The following is a 22,206-nucleotide window of genomic DNA, read 5'->3' as shown; positions in this document are numbered from 1 at the left end:
AACCTTTTACTGGTCGGATGTTGAAACCTTCTGCAGTTAGTGGATACATTGTATTCATTAAGGTAATCATCTTGGCAGTCGGTATTTCGCTATTTGATTTTTTTTCTTTTTTTTTTTTGATAAAATTTTCTTTCCAAATAATAACCGATTTTAAAGGGGTTCACGAGTTTTATCTAGCGAATAAATCCTTGAAATTTTCATGATTGCGAATTTGGCAGCTAAAACAAAAACACATTTACCCAAGGTGGACAATGGGTCAATCCACAAACTTGATTTCCATCGCTTGATATAAAAATCTTATTGGATCTACACATTTAGTGAAATAGAATTACCAGAATAACCTATTGTTCAAAATATTTCAAAAGTTTTTCATATCGGGTACTATTCGGATAATCAAAATGAAACAAATTCCTAAGAGTTTGTCCGAGACTGGTTCATGAGGACCTGTCTGTGGGGTGTTACTACTAAATTGCCCCAGGACGTGTTCTTTGAAATGATTCCAAGATGTGTCCTAATGTGTAAATTTACCCCATCAATGTTAAAATGATCGGTACCTTCCATACGTCTTGACCAGAACAGGTCAACACCACAGGGACTAGTCCTGTACCGGTCCTGTGGTTGATCCATTTCCCGTAGGGATGATATAGGGGGCCAACAAACGGCGTTACGATCAGAGAATGGAATCAACTTTACAGTTGAAGAAATTTCATTTATTTTATTTATTTATGTTTTTATTATTTACATTGTTTTCCGAAAATCTCGCTATGGATGTTTTAAATAACATTAATGTGTATGGGATGATAGTTTGGTTACAACAAAGAGTCAGTAATGATAATTTTGGGATTTTTGAGAAAAACAAAAACTATATCACATTTTGCTTCAATATCATTCCAATGGAACAAATAGCCCGGAGACTTTTTTGTGTTGCATGAACATTTAGCAGCTATAATATACCAAAGTGCAATGTCCTATTCTCAAGACCGCGCACACAACACACTCACATGCATTACCACCATCAAAAATTAAAATAAACAAAAAGTCAGCTGTTTTCATATTTGTTCGTTTGCTACTTGAGGTTTATTAAAAATAAAATCAACTCGCCGACCCCGAAAAAAACAGAAACAACAACCGCTGTTGACATCATGTGGGTGATGAGAATGGTAGATAAAGCAATAAAACAAAGTGGGTATTGCTCATAAGTAGAAAAAATGCAGAGAACCCCCCATACACGTTACCCACAATTCAAGTATAGCTGCATAAATACAAACACGTAAGCCCCTACAGTCTCGACGTAGCAAGAAGATGACGAGAGTTTAACAGTACGTCGTATGAATGTGAATATGAAATAAAATAGCTTAATTTGTTCTACGCAAAGGTCACTTGCGTCAACCGGTACGATCTCGGTTTATAAAAATTTGCAATCGTGCCATAGTAGAACACATTCGTTTTCGTTTTTATTCGTTTGTCGTTGTAGTCTACAAATAGGTTTTGTTGCCGTCAATTACCTTTGTTTGCCGACTCTTTAATATTGTTATTGGCTAAGAAGTCATAAAAGAAATTGAGAAGAGCAAGTTTATGGGTAATTCAGAAACATATGTTTCTTCTCGTCACATTTATTTACAAAAGAATTCCTAACAATTTGAATTCTATTTCGATTAAACTTTATTTCTAGTGTTATTGTCTTGTTTACATATTCATAAGGTTTGTAAACCATCGCGCATGAGGGTGTTGCCATGGCAGCCAACTAATAACATCTTCCACATTCCAATTCGATTATTCATAACCAAATGTCGATTTAATCTAGATCTGCTTTTCATATCTACACAGAGAAAAATCAAGATTCAATCGCAGATTTAAATAAACGAATAAAAATACGCTTGATTGAAAATTAAACAGATTGCAAATTATATTGCATTTTATTCAATTAAAAATGTTATTGATCTTCTGTAAATAATTTAATGTACACAAATACATGATCTTCACCTTAATTATCAATTAAATTATTGATGGCTACAATTTTTTAATAAAATTAATTATTTGATAAAATTTTATAATTATTTAAAAAATATATATAATTTATATTTTAATATATTTAATAATTATAATAAGACATTTTAAACAATCTATTAAAAAAAAAATAATTAAATTATATTTCTTATTGAGATTATGTTTTTAAAAACCTTTATATTTTAACTTGAACCTATTTCTAGTTCAATTTTTAATTGGATATATTTTGGTGATATATCTGTTCGCTGTATGTAACCAGCGAAAAATCTAATGATAATTTTATTTTTTAACAGGATTGTTGCAAAAATCGGTGCAATTTGACACCGTAGATAACACTAGTTTACAAAAAATCGGACATTTCTAGCTCGAGATATAATTTGTCTAATGAAAAAAGGACGATAAACTAAAACTGACGGGATATCTCAAAAACTATAAAAAATTAACCTTCAATCTCGAATTCAGCAGATAAAAAGTCAAATCTCATAAAATGTACATTTTTAGTGTAAACTAGTGTAATCAATACCATATTCCGAAATCCAGTAAAAACCATTAAAATTATATTAAGCAACTACTGGGGGAATGTAGAAAGACATTTAGGAGGGACGTGTGAATCGTCGTATAGTAGCTCCAGACATTGATACATGTACAAGTGTGGTCCTGCTCTATTTGGATCCAAGAGTATGAAAAATAACCAGTCTCAATTTAAAAGTGTGGGTATACGTACGTTAACTAACATGGGATGGAGTAATTTCCAATTTTACTAATTTTACCTCGAGCAAAGGCATGTGCATTTACAGCTATATTTCTTCATTACATATATAAGAAGACTGAATTCCCCAAACTGGTAATAAGGATGTATAGGCGCAATACCAGATATCCTTTCTTTTTGACACAGTCGACCAAAAATGGATCCACCAACACACACTGGAAACATTTAAAAAAAGACGACTGCACAAGTTAGAAGATGGGATTCACATTTTAGGTCGACGTTAACCCTCAAATGCCCCCATGGGTTTTTGCCATCTGATTAATCTTCTGATTTTAATGTTAACGACACGAAAGCAAGAGAACTAAGCAAGAAAAATTTATACCGTAAAATTCAGCATATGCTGCAAAGTCTCTTGGATAGTTTCAAATAAGTTTTGTTTTTATTTTGCCCATTTTTGTTGTCTTAAGGTGTGTTTTACTAAAAACTTCCTTATTAAATGGGCATTAGAGCGTTAAATTGGGTAAAACGCGACCTATTTCTTCGCCTACTGCCTCTCCAACGTATTCTCCAGATTTGGCCCCGTACAGCTAAATTTTGTTTCCAAACATATTCTATTTCAATCAATAAGGAAGTGTGCAAGGATTGTCTACTTTGCAGGCCTTGAAAACGGGTTTTTAAACAGGTTGAAACATTGCCGGCAAATAATATGGAGACAAAACCAAAAATGATCTTTTTTAAAATTTTTATCCCTTTTTGTTAGCTGTGTTATTATAGGCCCACACTGTTTTGTCCGGGTATATGGTCTAATTCGTGAAAATTTTAACTAGGAAGGCAACAAAATCTGAAGAGGTGGTTGACATTAATGAAATAAATACGGAATGAAATACATCCACAGTGAAACCAGTTCAAATTGGACACTCTGAAAACCGGACACCTCCCAAAAGTGGACAGTTGTCCACATTAACTTCTCATAACTGGATTCTTCCCAATTTTGTGGACAAAATTTAAACGACCGTGCGAGTCCACTTTTCAGAGGTTTCAGTGTACAGTGAGACACTTGCGACACCTGTTTGCTACATTACATATATCATTATACTCATTGGGCAACAAAACAAATTTTCGAAGCGTATAAAGCCCATCTGGACCATGATTTTCAATACTTGAAATGTATGAGATGTTTTCTTTTTAAAAATATTGTTGGGCAATTTGTTCATATATATGTTTTTAATAATTAAATCTATGAAACATCTAATGATTTTATTATTATTTTTTTTTTTCAATTCATTTTTTATATTTGGAGGCTTATCATAACCTCTCTTACCAGCTGTATTAAAACAAAGAAGAATATAAAAAACAACAGAAAACACATGATTTCAGTTATTTTATAGTATAAAAACCAAGCAAACAAGGAATGAATAAAAACGGTGGTTGTCATGACTGCTACTATCTCAACTAATGAGATAGCAGCAGAGACTGACTGGTTTCATTATTAGATTTTGCCGGTACAGCTGTTCAAGCAAATAACCAAAAACACATTTAAGCGCACATAATCGGATTCATACGAAACAGCCATACGACTTATGATTGGGGAAGAGGAAAGCGGGGCGATAAGAAATTCAATGTACAGCTGATTTAATGAAAAGGCAAGGAAAACAAGAATAATTGTATATATTATTTTTTTTTTAATATTATTTGCATTTTTCATAATTGAAAGTGTGCAAATAATACTTTCGTTGTGTGGTGAATTGTGCGCAAACCGAAATTTTTCATAGGAACTATGAGAACTTGAAACATTATCGACAAAAACAAAACATTGGTTTTTGCGCCATACTTTTTTCCCCCATCAGATCTCACTCACACACACACACACACACGGCCATACCATATGAACAAACTATTGAGGGCCATATGTTTAATTTTCCTTGACAAAACGTATGAGGGGCAAAATCAGTTGATTTCGAGATAATTAGAAAAAAACATATGGAATTTGTTGTTTTCTTTTGGCAAAATAACAACAGCTTAGGACAGACATATAATACAATTTAACCAATAATTTGAATTTTTTTGTAAATGCTATATGGGGACAATACGATTTCATTTTCATCTACTTACTGTAATTCTTCATCCAGCTCTTCCGTACTTTGATATTCAACATTTTCCAAAATCACTTCCTCTGTTTTAATAGGAACGTTTGAAGACATTTTATTTGCGTACACAATAATAATTTTAAAAAAAGTTGCTGCGCGTCTATTTTAGTAATAGTTTTATAGTACTGGTCTTGGAGAAAAACCACGTGTTTTTCTTTTCTTGCTGAATATTCTCTGTATATTTTATTTCACCACTCTTTTCTCGATATATGTAGATGATTTTATATATGTATTGAACATTATTTTTCTGTTTTATTTGCTATTTGAATGAAATGTAGATTGTTTTGTTTTGTATTTTTCACTTTACACCAATGGCAATTCGATAAGTTACTGAACAATAATACTACAAAGAAGAACGTCAATTGAAATTCAAGATGACGTTTTTTCTTGTCGCTTTGTTTTTACATCTCTCCTCATAACACACACACACACTTGCAAACACCAAGGTGACGCTCTCACACAAAATAGCCGCAATCGGATGTGTTGAATTCGCCTTGCCGTTGACGCTGTCGTTTCGTGCCGTTCCCTTTTGTGCTCATTAACAGCTGGCTTTTCGCCGCATATACACACATATGTATTTTTTCTTTATTTGCTCATATAGTAGATATATTTCAGCTGTTTTTTTTTTCTTTCTTACACGCTTACACAATTTTAGCGGCAATTTCTTTCTAAACTGCGAGTTTTTTGTCTGTGGTACAATTTTTTAAACTGAATATTTTAATTTTTAAATTTCTTTATTAAGATTATTGAAATATTTTCAATATATTTGGGTATATTTGTGCAAAAAATAACCGCTCTCACACAACACAACCGTCACTTTTGAAGCTCAAGAATGCAATGAACATATTCTCTTCGAAATGAACTCGCTATGTTCTCAGTGTTGACAACATTAGCATTGAAAAGGTAAAAGCCCCAGTGTTGCCAACGTTACTTTAGAATATTTAAAATTTTTCGGTTAAAAATGTTTTGAGATTTAATTTAAATTTTAATGTAATCTATATAAATTTACCAAACTAATTACGAAATTATCAAACACCTTTATGAATTTCCGAAGTATTAATGCTCGCACATCTAAATCCACTGTAGACACAGCTTGGTATTATAAATAAACTATACAAAATATGTAAACTTTGAAGAATTTTATTTCCTAAATATTTTTTCTCAAGACACATCCATTTCAACTGCTTCATCAGTCTCTGTGGAATATACATAAATATCTCTTCGCCGAGCAAATAAAATCTCATTTCGTTTCGGATGAGAAGCCAATGAATGAACCACACCGCCCGTTTTGCCTAAAGTAAGAAAATGCAAGAATAAATTCCAAGAAAATAACTAAGTATATAACGTATTAGTATAAACTTACTGACTTCAATATTTTGTAAGATCTTGCTTTCCAATAAGTCCCATACAAAAGCATTACCATGACTACTTCCTGATATTATATGTGAGTCGTTGGACATAATAGCACACTCAATTTGATAATCATCGGCCGTATGGCCCTTATATTCCGACAATAATCCTCCCGACTCACAATCCAACAGACGAACAACGCTATCTTGACATGCAGCCACTAGACATTGCTCATCGCGTGTCATGCGTATATATGTCAACGGTACTCCAACCTTATCTACTGTTAATTCTCCAGCACGAATGTCATAATGTCGAATGCAACCATCCAAGGACGATGATATTATTTTATTTTCATTGCATAATACCGATGTAATACAATCCTTTGCTTCTCTCATCATTTGGACTGGCTCTAAGCGACGCGTTCGTATGTCCCAACAGAATACAGCATTATCTCGGCCACCAGATACCGCAATGGAGGAATCTTCATTGAAACATACACATTTAACTCCTCCTGCATGGCCACGTAAACGTCTAACAGTGGCTCCTGTGCTCACATCCCAATAGATAATACTTTTGTCTAAACTAGCTGAAACGATGTTGCTACTTTCACAACTCCCTGCTGCATCGGTTACTTCATCGGCATGTCCTCCATAGGTTTTTAGCAAAAGTCCAGTTTTATGATTCCATAGTTTGATCTTCTTGTCTGAACCGCAAGATAAACAGTATGTTCCATCCACTAAAAATAAATTCAATAATTAAAAAAAAAAAGAAAATAGTAATCTTTGCAAGCATTTGTAGAACTTCTCCAAACTCAGGTGATTTAAAATCTAAATGCTAAAATGCTTTCTTTACAAGGCTATACAAGGCGAAATACTCTTCGGACCACCCACTTAAATATTTAATAAACATTTAATATTAAATTTAATTAAATGAAACTAAATGAATGAGATAAATGAAAATAAATAAATTACCAAATCAATACAATTTAATTTAAATTATGTTCAATAGAATCATAATGAATTATCTTTAAATGAATAAAGTCAGTTACTTTTTACTTGAACTAAATAAACGCGAGAAACATAGTGGTCGGTATTAAGTCTGCATTATCTAGCAAAAATACCAATTTTCTCGGTTACATTATTTTATATTTCATTTTAATTCTAGCTTTAGATCAAGCTATAAACAGTTAAAAGTTAGCATCCAACTTAACCATTGAAAATACAATTTTGTGTGTGTCCACATGCAAAAGGAAAACTATTGAAAATATCGTGGAAATCTCGAAAAAAAAAACAGAATTTCTGTATCGGGTACACATACTAGACCATATTGTTGTCTCACACTGTATGGTCGTTGATGTTTTCCTCATACATTATAAATTTGTTCACCCATCTCGTTGAGATTTGCAAAATCTTACTATGCTATGCGTGCAAATATTCAACCAAGCAATCAAACTATCAAATAGAATTCGGAGTTCATACCATTATATCGTACCGCCCTAACAGCTCCTTGTTTACAATCTATTATTCGTATTTGTTTGAATTCTTCAAACGGAATCATTTTTATGGAGTAAATGGAACTGGCTTGGAAACGTTGAGTTTATGAAGTGAACACAATCCATAGTTTCTTCAAAAGTTATGCGAGGGCATAAACGAGACATCATTCATAATTTATCAGCTGATAAATAGGAGTGTTGCCAATATGTAAAATAAGTCAGAAAATCATAATATTAGGTATTTTCGCGTAGATTTCCAAAACCAGATTTCCAATAACAAAAAGGCAATTGGAGCAACTCTATCTTGATTCGAGTATACTTAAATACTAGGGTTGTCCCAGGGTTCTTGGGAGGGAATTAATCCCGAATCCCGGGATTTTTCGGGATCCCGAAAAAATAATGCCAATTTGTTAAATTTGCGGCTTTTTAGCATTAAGGTGGGTATTAAGTTCGAGTTTAGCCGCTAAAGGTGAGTATTAAGTTCGAGTTTAGCCGCTAAAATCGCTCAAGTGAAAACTAAATCAGTAAGAAAAATCCATGAAATTATACAAATTTGTTGCAAATTTTATTATAACTTGATGGGGAAAAGCCCAAAGCAAATTTTCACAAAGTTTGTATTTCTTAAAATGGATTATTAAAGAAAAGTAATCGTGAAAAAATGACGTTTATAGCGGCTAAACTCGAACTCAATACCCCCCTTAAAGTGAAAACTAAATCAGCAAAAAAGGCATAAAATTATACATATTTGTTATAAATTTTATTATAACTTGATGGGGCACAAAGTTTAGCCGCTAAAATCAAAAGTAAATCATTGAGAAAAATATAAAATTAAACGTCTTTCGCGGGTATGTTTAATACTTTCAAAATATACGCATAATAAAGATACCCTAGAAACATTAAATTTAGAAGTTAGCACATAGGGCAAAAATTGATTTATCTTTACCAAACAGATCTACACTAAAGTCTATGGAAACATTCATACAGGCGTGTATAGATGGGTAAATGGCATTTTATTTTCAATGATTCATTTCATCAATATCCTTAATCTTCTTTGTCCATAAATCTCTAATTATAATTAATTATAAATAGAGGCGCTAGTTAGAATTTATATAACGTGTACGAGTGTTTTCATCTCACAAGTGTTTCGAAATCCTAAAAAAATGTTTGCTAGTTTTTACTGAATAATTTCTATTCGAATATATATAAACAACGAACATACCTATTATAATATGAAAGGAGAAATCAGCTGTTTATGCTATTGGAAAAAAATTTGTTTTGTTTTCATTTATTGGTGACGTCGGTTCCGTCTGAAATTGTGAAAACTAGAAATATGTAAATATTCCATTTTATCATTTTCATTAAAGTTTTTAGTACTACAAGTTAAATAAATAAATCAAATATACAATCTATTATTCCAGGGTTGAACAAACTGAAATACTTACGGGGAATCAGAACGCTGATGTGGATGAAGAGGACATAACAGCATTGGCCGCTATGAATCTTACTATCCAGGATCAAATCGTGGAACTTTCAAAACGTTTGAACAATGTAAATGAAGAACTCCAACAGCAGGTAAAATTTTAACAAAAACCAAATGGCATTTTGTGGTTCATTCATTAGTTATTTGGTTATTGTGGATATGATTGGAATAAAAAACGTTTCCTTGACATACAGGTCCGTGATAAACATGGTGCATTATTGCAACAAGCTACCCATGCTGGTCGCTTTGATGCAGCTCTTAATTCATTAGCTGACGATGTCCAGAAGATACGTTCCAGTGGTTATAGGCTCAAAAACCAAGTTGACAATCAATTCCAACTTATTGAAAATAGAACTAAAGTGCTGTCGAGACTTCATGAATTATCACATTTGTTGCGCTCTTCGAAAACTCTACTAACATTGACAGTAAAGTTAAAGGCCACTAAAGACATTTTGAAACAAGCAGAGCTTCATTACGAGTTGAATGAGTTAATTGAAGATCCTGATTTGAAAAAGATCGAATTTGTTCAATCTGCCCGTAACTATGTCATTAATTCAAGACAAAAGATTCGCAACTTGACACAAATGCAATTGGTAACTGGATTACAAGAACGCAATGAGCAGCAAATATGTAATGCTTTAAAAGTAGGCTTTCGATTCTCATAACAATCATACATACATTTCTAAAACATTCATTGTATTTATTCCACAGATTTTCATGAACTTCAACACTTTGGAAAATTCATTAAACAATTTAGTGACAACTTTCATTTCTGAATTGGAGCAATCTCTTAAAGAGTGTTTTGCCGGAAATGATATATCTGTGCTTAGTAAAAATGATCACAGTAAACCTATAACCACATCTCCGCGGTCATCGACGACTATCAGAGGACCGGGGAAAACGCCGCAACTTACCACAACGCAAAATTTTAGAGCGAAATTCTGGAAGTCATTGCACTGGCTAATTTATGATGAACTTTATGAATACTGTGCTCAAATATTATTGCTTAAGAAGGCACTGGAGCAAGTACAGCAATTCAATGGGCTAATAAATACAAACTCGGCCGAGCAAATGACACAACTACGATTTTGGCAAGCGAGTCAGGAGCTTTTGAAGAAATATTTCCAAGAGTGTCCAGCTCACATAACTCAAACTCTTCAAGAAGGTCTATCGAAATTATTAAGTTCTGTTCGAGGTTTGGAGGAAAAACTTAATAGAAAGTTCGTATTCGATGATGACCTCTTTGCACCCTTGGAGGTAGGCTACGTAACGAAATGTGCGGCAAATATGAAAGCTTGCTTGGCTGGTGTAGATTTACCAAACAATGAAACGGTTGATAATTTCATTAGAGTGGCATCATCGGAACTAAGTAATTCTTTGGTTGATACACGTTTAGGCAACGCTATATCAGCCGTATTTATATCGTGTAGTAAAGATTTTTGCACGAAATTGGAAGCTCAAATTAAATTAGGTCCTGACTCCGTGCAAGTGGTCGATTTACCCAATACCCAACAAATTCAGAATACATTGTTGGCAAATATTTTATTCTACTTCAAAGATTCAGTAAAACGTATGCTTTGTGATTTGGGGCAACAATTAGAAAAAACCCAGACATCTGCTAAAACCGATATTACCAAGTCTTTGGAACAAGCAGACATATTAATAACAACCATTTTGCAACAAATTATGGACTCCATTATATCGACTATTAACATCATAATTCTTAGCATACATCGTGAACCTGGTCTTAATACGGAGAAAATTTCCACTGCCGGCCCTTCAATGTACATGAAAGAACTACAAGAATTCATCCAACGTGTATGGCATAGTCATATTACTTCATATGAGGATAAAGAAATCGTTACAAAATGTGGTCAAGAGGTTGCAAAAAGATGTATAAACTATTTCATACATAATTTAAGTATTCTACGGCATTTGAGTCAAGCTGGTCGTCAACGCCTCAAAAATGATTGCATGCATATGGAGAATACATTGAAGCCTTTAAGCACGAATCTTTCAGAGCTGGGAAATGCTGCTCGTATGTTGCGAGCTATGTCATTTCTTATTGTACAATCTCCATTAGATTTGGTAAAACAAAACGTTGGTGTAGATTCTTTGGTTCCATCATATATTATTTTGCTTTTGCTCTTTGGCTATGCTGGTCCAGAACTTCAATCTCCACATACAACTGTAAATTGGTCAAATGAACGTTTCATAGAATGGTTGGAAGGCCATACTAACGAACGAGAAAAGCTTGAGTTAATTTCGGGTGCATTACAACGCTATCGTGACAATGTGCGCCGTAAGAAAAGCGAGCAGTACGACGAAGTGTATCCCTTAATGGTAGAGTATTTCGAAAAAGCTTCTAAAGGTGACCACTAAATGGAAGAAAAACAAATATTGTTTAAAATTATATCTTCTTATATACATAATATGTTGTTTAATATAACCCTTTCGGATGTGTGGGAAATGGAAGAAAAACAAATATTGTTTAAAATTATATCTTCTTATATACATAATATGTTGTTTAATATAACCCTTTCGGATTTGTGGGAAAATTAATCCTTTTATGTATAACCAATTATTATCAATTGGTTTCCATGTGTCCACTGTGTAAACTTTCTTTGGAGAAGCAACGACTTATTAGATGCATAGAAAATGTCTTAAAAACACAAAAATATTGCATATTTCTTTCGATTTCATTTTAGACAATAATTTTTCTAGTCGCCTATAGATGGCGCTGATAATGAACCTTCGATGGTGATTTTTCATGAAGGTTCAAGTTCATTAACGTCAGCAATAAAACTGACAGTACAATAAAACTATAACGGTTTTGTTAAAAATTCCATTATAACTAGTAATGCGCCGTTCAGATTATAAGTTTATCCGGACGTTCGCATAATCGATAACTCATTTATCGATTATTTAGTAATCGCCAACAATTCGTATCGATTGGCCACATTTTCACAGACATTCCGACGCGATAAACTTATAGTCTGGACGGCGCATAAAATTGTAATAATAAAATCAATTTATGTGCTATGTTCGCTTTACGAAATGAAAATAAGTAAACTTCTTTAATAATCACAAAATTTAATGGAATTCAACCATAATTTAAATTTAATTGACTTTCGCTGCAAAACCCAAACCCTAGGTACGTTCTCTACTATAGTAAAGGGCACCTTGTACGATCGGATAAACCTTGCGACACAACACGTTGCGGCTACAAATCCGTTAGTATAAGGTTATGTTCGCGTGTTGCGGGGACGTGTTGGCATAAAATCAAAACAACTTTGATTTTTTCTGGTTGGGTGGCACAAATCATTGGGTGTAAGGGGATGTTTGCCAAACATTATCAAAAACAAATTTATTTTCACAATAAAAACAGGCATTTGTGCAATGAAATTAATGATAGATATCAAAGTCTGCATGGGAATTTAAGAAATATATAAATCTAAACCAGAATTGTGGCAAAAACATAGAAAAATCCCACTTTCATTCATGGAAAACTCGGCAAGAAGTATTTTGAAATTCATAAAGTAATTTGTAATTTATTAAATTTGGATTGTTTCAGGTATCATTGTATCGCCACATATACCAGGATTTTTATTGTTTTCTTTCATTTTTTTGTTTAATTTTTTGCAATATCGATTATGCCTTCGGACTTAACTTATAATGTGGCCAATATATGGGATATGTTCGACACGACCACTGTCGTCCGGAATAATGCGCTTTACAGACTATCAGTTATTCCGGACGGAATGTCGGTGTTTGTAAAGAATCTTACAGTGTGTCGGGTCGATACGACTTGTCGGCGATGACTAAATAATCGGTAAATGTGTTATCGATCCCATAAACATGCAGTAGTATCGATTATGCCTTCGGACTTAACTTATAATGCGCACAATATATGGGATATGTTCGACACGAGCACTGTCGTCCGGAATAACTGATAGTCTGTAAAGCGCATAACTGATACTCTGTAATGCGCTAACGGGATAAATTGTTAAATTGCGCCATAGCGCCTAACGTTTCAATTGTGTTTATGTTTATTTACATTCAGTTTCAACGTCACTGCACTTTTCGTAGTCTTTGCATTCAACATTTTTAAGTGTGCTATTGTTTTGCGACAGCAATTATTAGTCAGAAATAAAAATAATGTTAGAACAAAATTAATTAAAATTATATGAATTTTATTTATCAATATATTGCCATTAATTTATTCCACCTAATGGACTAAATTTTCAAAAGAAATCAAAATAGATAAAGTGAACATTTCAGGAAGTGAAAGTGCAGACAAACATTTTGGGGGATTACCTTTCTTTCGAAAACAAAAATTTGAGAAATTAAAATGTCTTTTTTACGGGGCTCTTTGAACTATGTGTGGTGCACAACAAGTGTTCTTGGTAAAGGAGCAACTGGATCAGTATTTCAGGTGAAGTCCCTTCATGCAATCAATATTTTATTTTTTTATTTCATTTTTTGTTTGTTTCCATACAGGGTGTCAACAAAATAACCGGGGAGTCCGTGGCTGTAAAAACATTCAATCCATATAGCCATATGCGCCCACCAGATGTTCAGATGCGTGAGTTTGAGGCTTTAAAGAAAGTCAACCATGAGAATATAGTAAAACTGTTGGCAATTGAGGAAGACCAAGAGGGTCGTGGCAAGGTTATTGTGATGGAATTGTGCACGGGTGGTAGTTTGTTTAACATCTTAGATGATCCAGAAAATTCATATGGGCTTTCAGAAAAAGAGTTCTTATTGGTATTGGAACATTTGTGTGCAGGCATGAAACACTTAAGGGACAACAAATTAGTCCATCGTGACTTAAAGCCGGGAAACATTATGAAATTCATTTCCGAAGATGGCCAAACCATATACAAACTAACAGATTTTGGAGCTGCTCGTGAGTTGGAAGACAATCAACCGTTTGCTTCCTTATATGGCACCGAGGAATATTTACATCCAGATTTATATGAGAGGGCTGTGTTGCGCAAATCGATAAATCGTTCCTTCACCGCAAATGTTGATCTTTGGTCCATTGGTGTTACTTTATTCCATGTGGCTACCGGTAATTTACCGTTTCGTCCATTTGGAGGACGAAAAAATAGAGAGACAATGCATCAGATTACAACACAAAAAGCTTCGGGTGTTATTTCCGGTACACAGTTATCAGAAAATGGGCCCATTGAATGGTCTACAACTTTACCACAACACTGCCACCTAAGTGAGGGTTTAAAAACTCTAGTGACACCATTGTTAGCAGGTCTTTTGGAAGAAAATCGCGAGAAAACATGGTCATTTGACCGTTTCTTTCAGGAGGTTACAATTATATTGAGAAAACGTGTGATCCATGTATTCTTTACAAATCGAACCTCTTCGATTGAAGTATTTCTAGAGCCCGAAGAACAAATAGAACATTTCCGTGAGCGTATTCTACTGCAAACCAAAGTACCATTGGAAAAACAAATTCTTTTATTTAATAATGAACATTTAGAAAAGCGAATAACCATGCACACTACAGGTTAATAAATGGATGATTTGTTTTCTTACCAAGTAAATTCACAATTTTATTTTCAGCAAATGGATTCCCAGAAACATCCATTGAGAGTCCAATATTTTTATACAGTAATGATGACAATAATGTGCAACTGCCTCAACAATTGGAATTGCCCAAGTTTCCTGTTTTTCCCAGCAATGTGTCCGTGGAAAATGACGCTAGTTTGGCAAAGGTATGTAATTTGTTCAGAATTTGCATAATGAAAGAAACCATGTGTAATTGTAATAATTTTGGGTGAACAGGCGGCGTGCAGTGTTGGACATGAATGTAAACGTCGTGTGGATACTTTCACTACCATTGATATTTTAATCAAAAAATCTGTGCAACAATTTATAGAAACCTTGATGACCACAATAACATTGCTTGTGAAGTAAGTTAATAATATACTGTCGTTGTCTTGAATTTTGCGTTCTACCATAAATTGGATTTTTTGACCAGTTGAATATTTGAATAGATTCTGGTTTATCCTTAGGTACAAAAATAGCTTAAAATGTCCATATGGGTTCTTATTTTGATCTAGCCCTTGTAAACATCCTTTACCATTCAATGATGGTTTAGGTTAATATTTTATGTAGCTCCTAATGTATCAAACTCCCAGTTTGACTAATCTTTACATATTAATGAACACTACTAAAAACAATTTCGCATTACCTGATTTTTAGGAAAACCAAACATTTTGATAAGCTATTGATGACAGTTATGGATTATGCAGATGCAATACAAAGTATTGCAAAAATGGTAAAGAATGAGAACATTTTGACATTTTTTTGAGTATAAGAAAAAATGTATTTTTAACCACAGACAAAAGGAGACCAAGAATCTAAATCTATTTTACAAAATCTGGAGAGTTTAAGAAGCAATTTCGATGGTGCCGCAGATGTTATAATGCAACTTCATTCCAATTTTATATTAGAAGATCAATTAAAGTAAGTGCGACTAAATTCAAATAAACTTATTAAATCGATCAAATACATTTAGGAGTTTCTGTTCATTATAGTGACCAATGGAATTCACAAATGCATGGTAAAAAATGTCCTTGCCGAACCAGAGCTAGCCCTCAAGCTAAATATTTGGTGGAACGTTTACGCGACTCATGGCAACATTTATTAAGAGATCGAGCTACTCGAACTCTAACCTACAATGACGAACAGTTCCATGCATTGGAAAAGATTAAGGTAGGTTTTCATGTACTTAGATAATATATTTTTTTGTTTTCGAAAACAAATATTACAGGTCGACCGAAACGGGAAACGTTTAAAATCCTTACTTTTGGATGATACGAAACCAGCTGTAGGCCAAATGGCCGAATGCCTTGCAGATTGGTATAAACTGGCACAGACTGTTTATTTAAAGAGCGAAATATTAGAAAAAGATGTCAGAGAATGTGAGCGCAATCTATATAAAATTCGTGATGATTTATATGGTCTGAAAACGGATATGCAAAAAGATTTAGATGCTAAAATGGTTAATAACAGCAATCAATTGTCAAAAATAGAACAGAAAAATCGTTTACGGGTAAGTTGTACATTTTCCCTTTCGTCGTGAATAAATGAAGTATTGTGAACATGTATTTGTATATATTTTGTAGTTTATGCAGCAACAACAACAGGATGTTCTTGCAATAATGCAACAAAATAATCAATTGATATCTATGCTTCAAGAATTAGGTATTGGAATGTCACCCAATCACAAAATTAAACCGACATAAAATGATTTTATGTTAAATATATTTTATTCTTAATTTTAATGATTCCTATATCGATAATGTTTAAACTAAAACTGGCATGAATTCTTGTTTTATATGAAGTCACCAAAATATACTTTTTATACTAGGCTTAAGTTTATGTTTGTAATAATAGTACTTTGTTAAGATTGAGCTTTATTATGATTGCATTCTTTATGATGTGATACAATAAAATTGTTAAAAACAAATCATCGGTTTGATATCATATACAAATAACTACTTAGCCTTAATAGGACCGATTATTATGTGGTTGTCGCAATATGGCCTACTTAAAAATTCATACATTTGACCAGTGATTTCCTAACTCGAGTGCAAAATACATTTTCGCTAGTTTGTCGGCGATTAACTACAAGTAATCAATGTTCCTCTAAATATAGCGATATGTCGTGTAAGGTTTGTATCGTTGTTGGTTGAGACTATATTGTTCTATATATGTAACATAGCTTGATCTCTGCACGTCTTTCGCCCAATGCCTCTGATATACACAAATAAATCATTCGTTGAATCCTTCATACGTCCGTTTTTGGGCCATCTTCATTATAAATGTGTCTGTATCGATCCAATCAGATACAGCCTTCATATTAGCCTCATTTACAACTCTTGTCTTCAAATTTAAAAGAAAGGTTTCCAGTGCGAGAGTATCTAAATATACCAAATATTAAAATACAGTTGTCAATATTGAAGAACTTGCAATTCTAAGGCTGTTCAATATACATATACAGCGTGAGTCGTATCACAGAAATATGTGTAGCTCTCACATATTTCTTTTGCTAATATGTATAGCCACCATGTAGATTGATTGCCCGATTTTTTATTTATTTATTTATTTAATCAAACTGAGCCATCATGGGCCATATGTTGATAGATACATAAATTAGAGCACTAATGAGATTTAAAATATAAATTACATACATCAAAAATTGCTAAGGCACTAACACGAAAAATTCTAAAACTATAAAAAACCTTAAAAATTTAAAAATCTAGCAAAATCCTCAATGCACATTTCTAAAAAAATAATGAATAAGTGTGAGACAGAGATTGTCAATGACTAAACTGCTAAGCTTCGTGAGAAAAATGGGATATTAACTTTTTTTGAAAACATGAACACTATTCGATAATTGTTTTATGTTTTGAGGTAAGGAGTTCCACAGTCTGGTAACTCGAATTGCAAACGAGCGCTCCAGAATATTATGGTTGAAATGTTCAATGAGTATTTGAGTGGTCCTTGTTGTTCTCAAGAACCGGAAATAAGATATGCTGGATTACCTGATTTCAAAACACCATAAAGAAAACAAAGACATCGAATTTCAAGATAACGCTCAAACGAGCATCCCAGAAATTCATTAGCAAAGCGTGAATAGTTGTCTACAAATTTTACCGAATACAAAACGAAGCAGAGAATCGAAACATGAGGTAAGTTTAGACAAACTTGATCTACTTGACCCCATATAAACCTCTACACCGTATAAAATATGTGGCATAAGTAGTGAATGCGCCAGCATTCGTTTCACAGGAAGCGGGAGAATAACGTTCAAACTATATAGTTTCTTCAGAACGAATTTAACTTTTGAACATATCTTGGCTATATGGAAATCGAATTTAAGTCAATGTGAAACCCAAGAGAAATAATGGAGTCACTAAAACTAATTAAATTGTCTTGGATCACAATATCTCTCTGTGTGATCGGCTGGCGGGGATTTTCAAAAGCCATGATCTTTGTTTTGCTGACATTAATTGACAAGTTATTTCTGCTACCCCAGTCATAAATATGACCGATGTCAAGATCCAAATTCAATAGAGCATCTTGCGTCGAGCCAGATGCGCAGGTACTAAATAATTGTATATCATCGGCATATATAGCCATATCAACATGTTGAACACAATGTACAATGTCATTAATATATAACATACACTACATCATATAAATATTGTCATCCGATTAGGCTGAAGTTTGGAATTTGGTGTTTGATCATGAACAAAAGAAGTACTAAATATCGTTCTCATGCGTCTATATGAAAATATAGTCCGATCCGACTATCCGTTTTACATATTGACTTCTAGAGGTCACAATTTTCATAACATTTTCTTGTAAATTAGATTTTGTACTAAAGCAGTTCCATGAAATGAGCTAAATAAAAGAATTTCTTGAGCCACTAGAAGTCACAATAGCCATGTCATGCAAATTGCTTGACATGTCGAGTTCACAGGTTCCATTAAAAATATATGATATTGCTCAATATTGATAACCGGATGAAGACTGTACGTACATTTTCTTTTCTTGATCATTTAAGGGCACAATATATATCCAGTTTGGCGGGAGTGAGAATCTGTGTACCTTAACCAATTTTTCCCCCTTGAACAGCAAATTTTGAATCGAACTGTACGATCGCCAAAACGAATATGAAAGATTTTGTACGAGTCTAGTGATACGACCTTCGTTCCATCTTTATTCAGTGCTTTATTCGTTCTTGTTTTTATTACAGTGCGTTATGATTCGTCCATTTAGTTAGCAAATACCTTTATTTTTATACATGTAGCATGAACATGATAAGTTCAGAATTTAAAACGCGTTTTTGGAAATGTTATAAAAAAGTTGATAACGAGTGCGATGTGTGGAAAAGCAAACAATTTAGATAAAGCATTATAGGTATATTACATTTAACCTGTGTTTGGATGGCCGCTCGCTCTTATAAAGCTATACAGATGGCAAAAGGTTATCTTTACTTAAATATCTTTTCTTCTTTATTTAAGACTTTAGAAACAAATATTAAATATATTTTCGCTATAATTCTAGTAAAGAAAATGATTAAATTAGAGGGAGAAATGACAAGACAGGTGTACTTGACGACTCACATAATTCTTTTCAAACTGTCAGGATGATCTTTTTTGTGATTTTAACAGATTTGTGTGTGGACGAGACTATGATGAACGATACCTTTTTGGTTTACTAAGCATCTACGTTGAGATTAGAGAATATACCATTCTAAAAATAAAGACAAACAATATATACACATAATTATTAATAAGGCCCTAAAGGTACACATAAGTGGCAACTTACCCGTAGATGTAGTAAAAGAACGAAATTAAATAAATGGCTAATTTAATCCAACCCTCACGCATATTTTTTGTTAAATTATCTGATGATAAGACGGTAGTTGGGTCATATAGCCCTGGTCCAGACATAACAGGACGATTCTTGTAACTAAAAATTTCGAAGAGAAGCATACCATTATGATGTCATATCATTGGTCAAGCCCCAAAACACTTACCGCCATATATGATATGCAATCAGAGGTATATTAATGCACAATGAAAACCACTCGCCACATACCAAAAATAATAAATTAAGGAATATGTGGAGTATATATTCCGGTAACACCAACTAAAAATAGAACAATTCAAATATGCTGATCAAAAATTACAAACACACACCCAAGTAAATTTTAGCAACATTTCTGTTCGGTTCGCCCTTTAACCACTCTCTTTGTTTAGTAATGAAAATAAATTCAAGCACTTACGGGATTTAACGAGTTGCATTGATCAATGGGATTCTTATAATCAGTTTTTAACTCGTCAAAAGCAATAACATGAAATATAGCGAAGAATATTAAAAATGCATCTCCTATTAGGGCAATTATATAGGTAAATACAGTAAAGTTGAAAGCCATAATAGCTGCTGTAATATAGATATAAAAAGGCGGGTATGGAAATGTTATGAGGCTATGTATAGCTTTCTCGAGTACACCTGTAATATTTAAACAAAAATATTAGAATATAAATTTCTTTATTAAGCTGGGACTTACAACTCTACTGATGCAAAAACCTTTAAAGTTCCAAATTTTCTTGTATTTGCTCCGTGCAAGGGTTCGTCATGGTATTTGACAGTTGAATAATTTTATTCCTCTTTACATGTTTCTTTTGACATAATAAACAGAGTTGTTTACGATGTGTAACGACCACAATAGCCCCATTCGCGTAATCAAAATGTTCATGCTGTTTTGTGTTCAGGATACAGGGTAGAATCAATTAAACAAAAACAATTTGTTCTTTTTTGCACGAGTGCTTGGCCGTAATGCGGCGTCCAGACTATAAGTTTATCCGGACGGAATGTCTGTGATTGAAAACAATCCTACATTGTGGCCAATCGATACGAATTGTAGTTCATCCTGTCAAAATCACTTGCTTTTATTAGTTGGTTTGTAAGAATTATGAGAATTCAATAAAAAAAATTAGCTGGCTTATGATCCAATTTATAAAAGTATCACTGTGAAATAAATTGAAAACAGCTGCTAAACGCAAACTCATTCAATTTTTTGCTTAGTACTAAGTTCGTTTCTGTGAAAAACGAATATCCCTTGCCAACATTTTTTGAATTTGGCGGCAAAAGTTTCGCATGAGTGCAATTATTGTGAGCTTTTTTAGATAAATTTATCGTGACTCGAAGAAGCGTCATTTTATTAAAATACAATCTGCAACATCGGCGCGACTTGCACTGATGATATGTTCTGCATAGAACACCAGTTCAACGATGTTCTGGATAGCCTATACAAATACTGCATTCAGTGCTAAAAGAAAACAGCCCTATAGTTGTAAAAGAATCATTGTGGTCAAGTAAAACACGATTTTTTAGATGTTTATTAATTTGATTAAACATTTATAAATTCCTATAAATATAACATTTATACCACTATCGCAACTCATTTAACATAATTTTTTGCATTAAGGTGGGTAGTTTAGCCGCTAAAATCGCTAAAGTGAAAACTAAATCAGTAAAAAAAGGCATAAAATTATACGTATTTTTTTGCAAATTTTATTATAACTTGATGGGGAATAGCCCAAAGCAAATTTTCACAAAGTTTGTATTCCTTAAAATGGAGTATACTTTAAAGAAAAGTAATCGTGAAAAAATGACGATTTTAGCGGCTAAAGGTAAGTACTATGTTCGCTTTTCGAGTTGAAATTTTCGCGGTTACTTTACTAAAACAATGCAATATAAAGCAGATAAATTAACTCAATTGATGCGCAATTTCTTGTTCCTATAGATTTCGGCATGACTTTACGGGAATATGTTTGTTTTCATTTATAATTTTGATTATTTCAGGAAAAGTAATCGCGAAAATATAGTGATTTTCAACTCGAAAAACGAACATAGTACACACCTTAAAGGTGGGTATTAAGTTCGAGTTTAGCCGCTAAAATAGTCATTTTTTCACGATTACTTCTCTTTAATAATCCATTTTAAGGAATACAAACTTTGTGAAAATTTGGTTTGGGATATTCCCCATCAAGTTATAATGAAATCTGCAACAAATATGTATAATTTTATGGCTTTTTTACTGCTTTAGTTTTCACTTTAGTGAAAATTAGCCGCTAAACTCGAACTTAATACTCACCTTAAACTTCAACTTAATACCAACCTTTAATAATACATTAATTGAGCTATAAGTGGCAAGTTTCATGTTGCAGCGTCTATCAGCCAGTGTTTTTTTTTCCTCGATGGAGGCAGCTTGTCTGGAAAATATCTGAAAAACAATCACTATATTGTAAAGCGCATTAACATATATAGGTAAGTACTATGTTCGCTTTTCGAGTTGAAATTTTCGCGGTTACTCTATTAAAACAGTTCAATATAAAGCAGATAAATTAACTCAATTGATGCGCAGTTTCTTGTTCCTCTAAATTTCGGCAAGACATTATGGAAATATGTTTGTTTT

General features: G+C 33.2%; 5 protein-coding genes and 1 long non-coding RNA gene across 6 annotated transcripts in view; 3 read left to right on the top strand and 3 right to left on the bottom strand.

The window, feature by feature from the left end:
- The window catches only part of crp (transcription factor cropped), a 43,572-nt gene extending 37,872 nt beyond the window's left edge, over window positions 1–5,700 (bottom strand). Inside the window, exon 1 of the mRNA XM_075296554.1 lies at window positions 4,829–5,700. Within this exon, the coding sequence (XP_075152669.1) occupies window positions 4,829–4,917 (89 nt within the window). The 5' untranslated portion in view covers window positions 4,918–5,700. The remainder of the gene's footprint in view (window positions 1–4,828) is intronic.
- LOC142224200 (uncharacterized) lies at window positions 1,321–1,893 on the top strand. The gene is made up of 2 exons (XR_012719066.1): window positions 1,321–1,579; window positions 1,673–1,893. It is a non-coding gene; the product is annotated as an uncharacterized LOC142224200 (long non-coding RNA).
- A 287-nt stretch (window positions 5,701–5,987) lies between the features above and the next one.
- LOC142226497 (WD repeat domain-containing protein 83) lies at window positions 5,988–7,857 on the bottom strand. The gene is made up of 3 exons (XM_075296556.1): window positions 7,692–7,857; window positions 6,227–6,949; window positions 5,988–6,155 (listed from the first exon to the last, which is right to left on the bottom strand). Exons 1-3 carry the CDS (start codon window positions 7,768–7,770, stop codon window positions 6,025–6,027), a joined length of 933 nt encoding a protein of 310 aa, XP_075152671.1. The 5' UTR covers window positions 7,771–7,857; the 3' UTR covers window positions 5,988–6,024.
- Window positions 7,858–8,949: 1,092 nt separating this feature from the next.
- Window positions 8,950–11,617, top strand: fws (Conserved oligomeric Golgi complex subunit 5 four way stop). The gene is made up of 4 exons (XM_075296553.1): window positions 8,950–9,037; window positions 9,124–9,277; window positions 9,380–9,829; window positions 9,897–11,617. Exons 1-4 carry the CDS (start codon window positions 8,958–8,960, stop codon window positions 11,565–11,567), a joined length of 2,355 nt encoding a protein of 784 aa, XP_075152668.1. The 5' UTR covers window positions 8,950–8,957; the 3' UTR covers window positions 11,568–11,617.
- Window positions 11,618–13,271: 1,654 nt separating this feature from the next.
- Window positions 13,272–16,680, top strand: IKKepsilon (I-kappaB kinase epsilon). The gene is made up of 9 exons (XM_075296552.1): window positions 13,272–13,620; window positions 13,686–14,712; window positions 14,769–14,920; window positions 14,991–15,118; window positions 15,411–15,486; window positions 15,550–15,674; window positions 15,746–15,923; window positions 15,982–16,263; window positions 16,337–16,680. The coding sequence occupies exons 1-9, from the start codon at window positions 13,537–13,539 to the stop codon at window positions 16,454–16,456; spliced, it is 2,172 nt and encodes a 723-aa protein (XP_075152667.1). The 5' UTR covers window positions 13,272–13,536; the 3' UTR covers window positions 16,457–16,680.
- A 2,526-nt stretch (window positions 16,681–19,206) lies between these two features.
- Window positions 19,207–20,443, bottom strand: cni (protein cornichon). The gene is made up of 5 exons (XM_075296551.1): window positions 20,296–20,443; window positions 20,011–20,237; window positions 19,762–19,874; window positions 19,551–19,694; window positions 19,207–19,475 (listed from the first exon to the last, which is right to left on the bottom strand). The coding sequence occupies exons 2-5, from the start codon at window positions 20,158–20,160 to the stop codon at window positions 19,448–19,450; spliced, it is 435 nt and encodes a 144-aa protein (XP_075152666.1). The 5' UTR covers window positions 20,161–20,237; window positions 20,296–20,443; the 3' UTR covers window positions 19,207–19,447.
- Between the last annotated feature and the right edge of the window lie 1,763 nt (window positions 20,444–22,206).

Source organism: Haematobia irritans, chromosome 2 (assembly GCF_050003625.1).
Source record: "Haematobia irritans isolate KBUSLIRL chromosome 2, ASM5000362v1, whole genome shotgun sequence".
NCBI lineage: Eukaryota > Metazoa > Arthropoda > Insecta > Diptera > Muscidae > Haematobia > Haematobia irritans.
This window is presented reverse-complemented; position numbering and strand designations above follow the sequence as displayed.

Excerpts from the sequence above, each read along its gene's own strand:
- fws (XM_075296553.1), top strand. The coding sequence starts at position 8,958 with ATGCTATTGGAAAAAAATTTGTTTTGTTTTCATTTATTGGTGACGTCG. Across the intron at positions 9,038-9,123 it reads ATTGTGAAAACTAGAAATAT|GGTTGAACAAACTGAAATAC; the intron begins GTAAATATTCCA and ends CTATTATTCCAG. Across the intron at positions 9,830-9,896 it reads AAATATGTAATGCTTTAAAA|ATTTTCATGAACTTCAACAC; the intron begins GTAGGCTTTCGA and ends TTTATTCCACAG.
- cni (XM_075296551.1), bottom strand. The coding sequence starts at position 20,160 with ATGGCTTTCAACTTTACTGTATTTACCTATATAATTGCCCTAATAGGA. Across the intron at positions 19,695-19,761 it reads ATTGCATATCATATATGGCG|TTACAAGAATCGTCCTGTTA; the intron begins GTAAGTGTTTTG and ends CGAAATTTTTAG. Across the intron at positions 19,476-19,550 it reads TTCTTTTACTACATCTACGG|AATGGTATATTCTCTAATCT; the intron begins GTAAGTTGCCAC and ends CTTTATTTTTAG.
- LOC142226497 (XM_075296556.1), bottom strand. The coding sequence starts at position 7,770 with ATGATTCCGTTTGAAGAATTCAAACAAATACGAATAATAGATTGTAAA. Across the intron at positions 6,950-7,691 it reads TAGGGCGGTACGATATAATG|TGGATGGAACATACTGTTTA; the intron begins GTATGAACTCCG and ends ATTTATTTTTAG. Across the intron at positions 6,156-6,226 it reads CTTACAAAATATTGAAGTCA|GCAAAACGGGCGGTGTGGTT; the intron begins GTAAGTTTATAC and ends TTCTTACTTTAG.
- IKKepsilon (XM_075296552.1), top strand. The coding sequence starts at position 13,537 with ATGTCTTTTTTACGGGGCTCTTTGAACTATGTGTGGTGCACAACAAGT. Across the intron at positions 13,621-13,685 it reads CAACTGGATCAGTATTTCAG|GGTGTCAACAAAATAACCGG; the intron begins GTGAAGTCCCTT and ends GTTTCCATACAG. Across the intron at positions 16,264-16,336 it reads AACAGAAAAATCGTTTACGG|TTTATGCAGCAACAACAACA; the intron begins GTAAGTTGTACA and ends TATATTTTGTAG.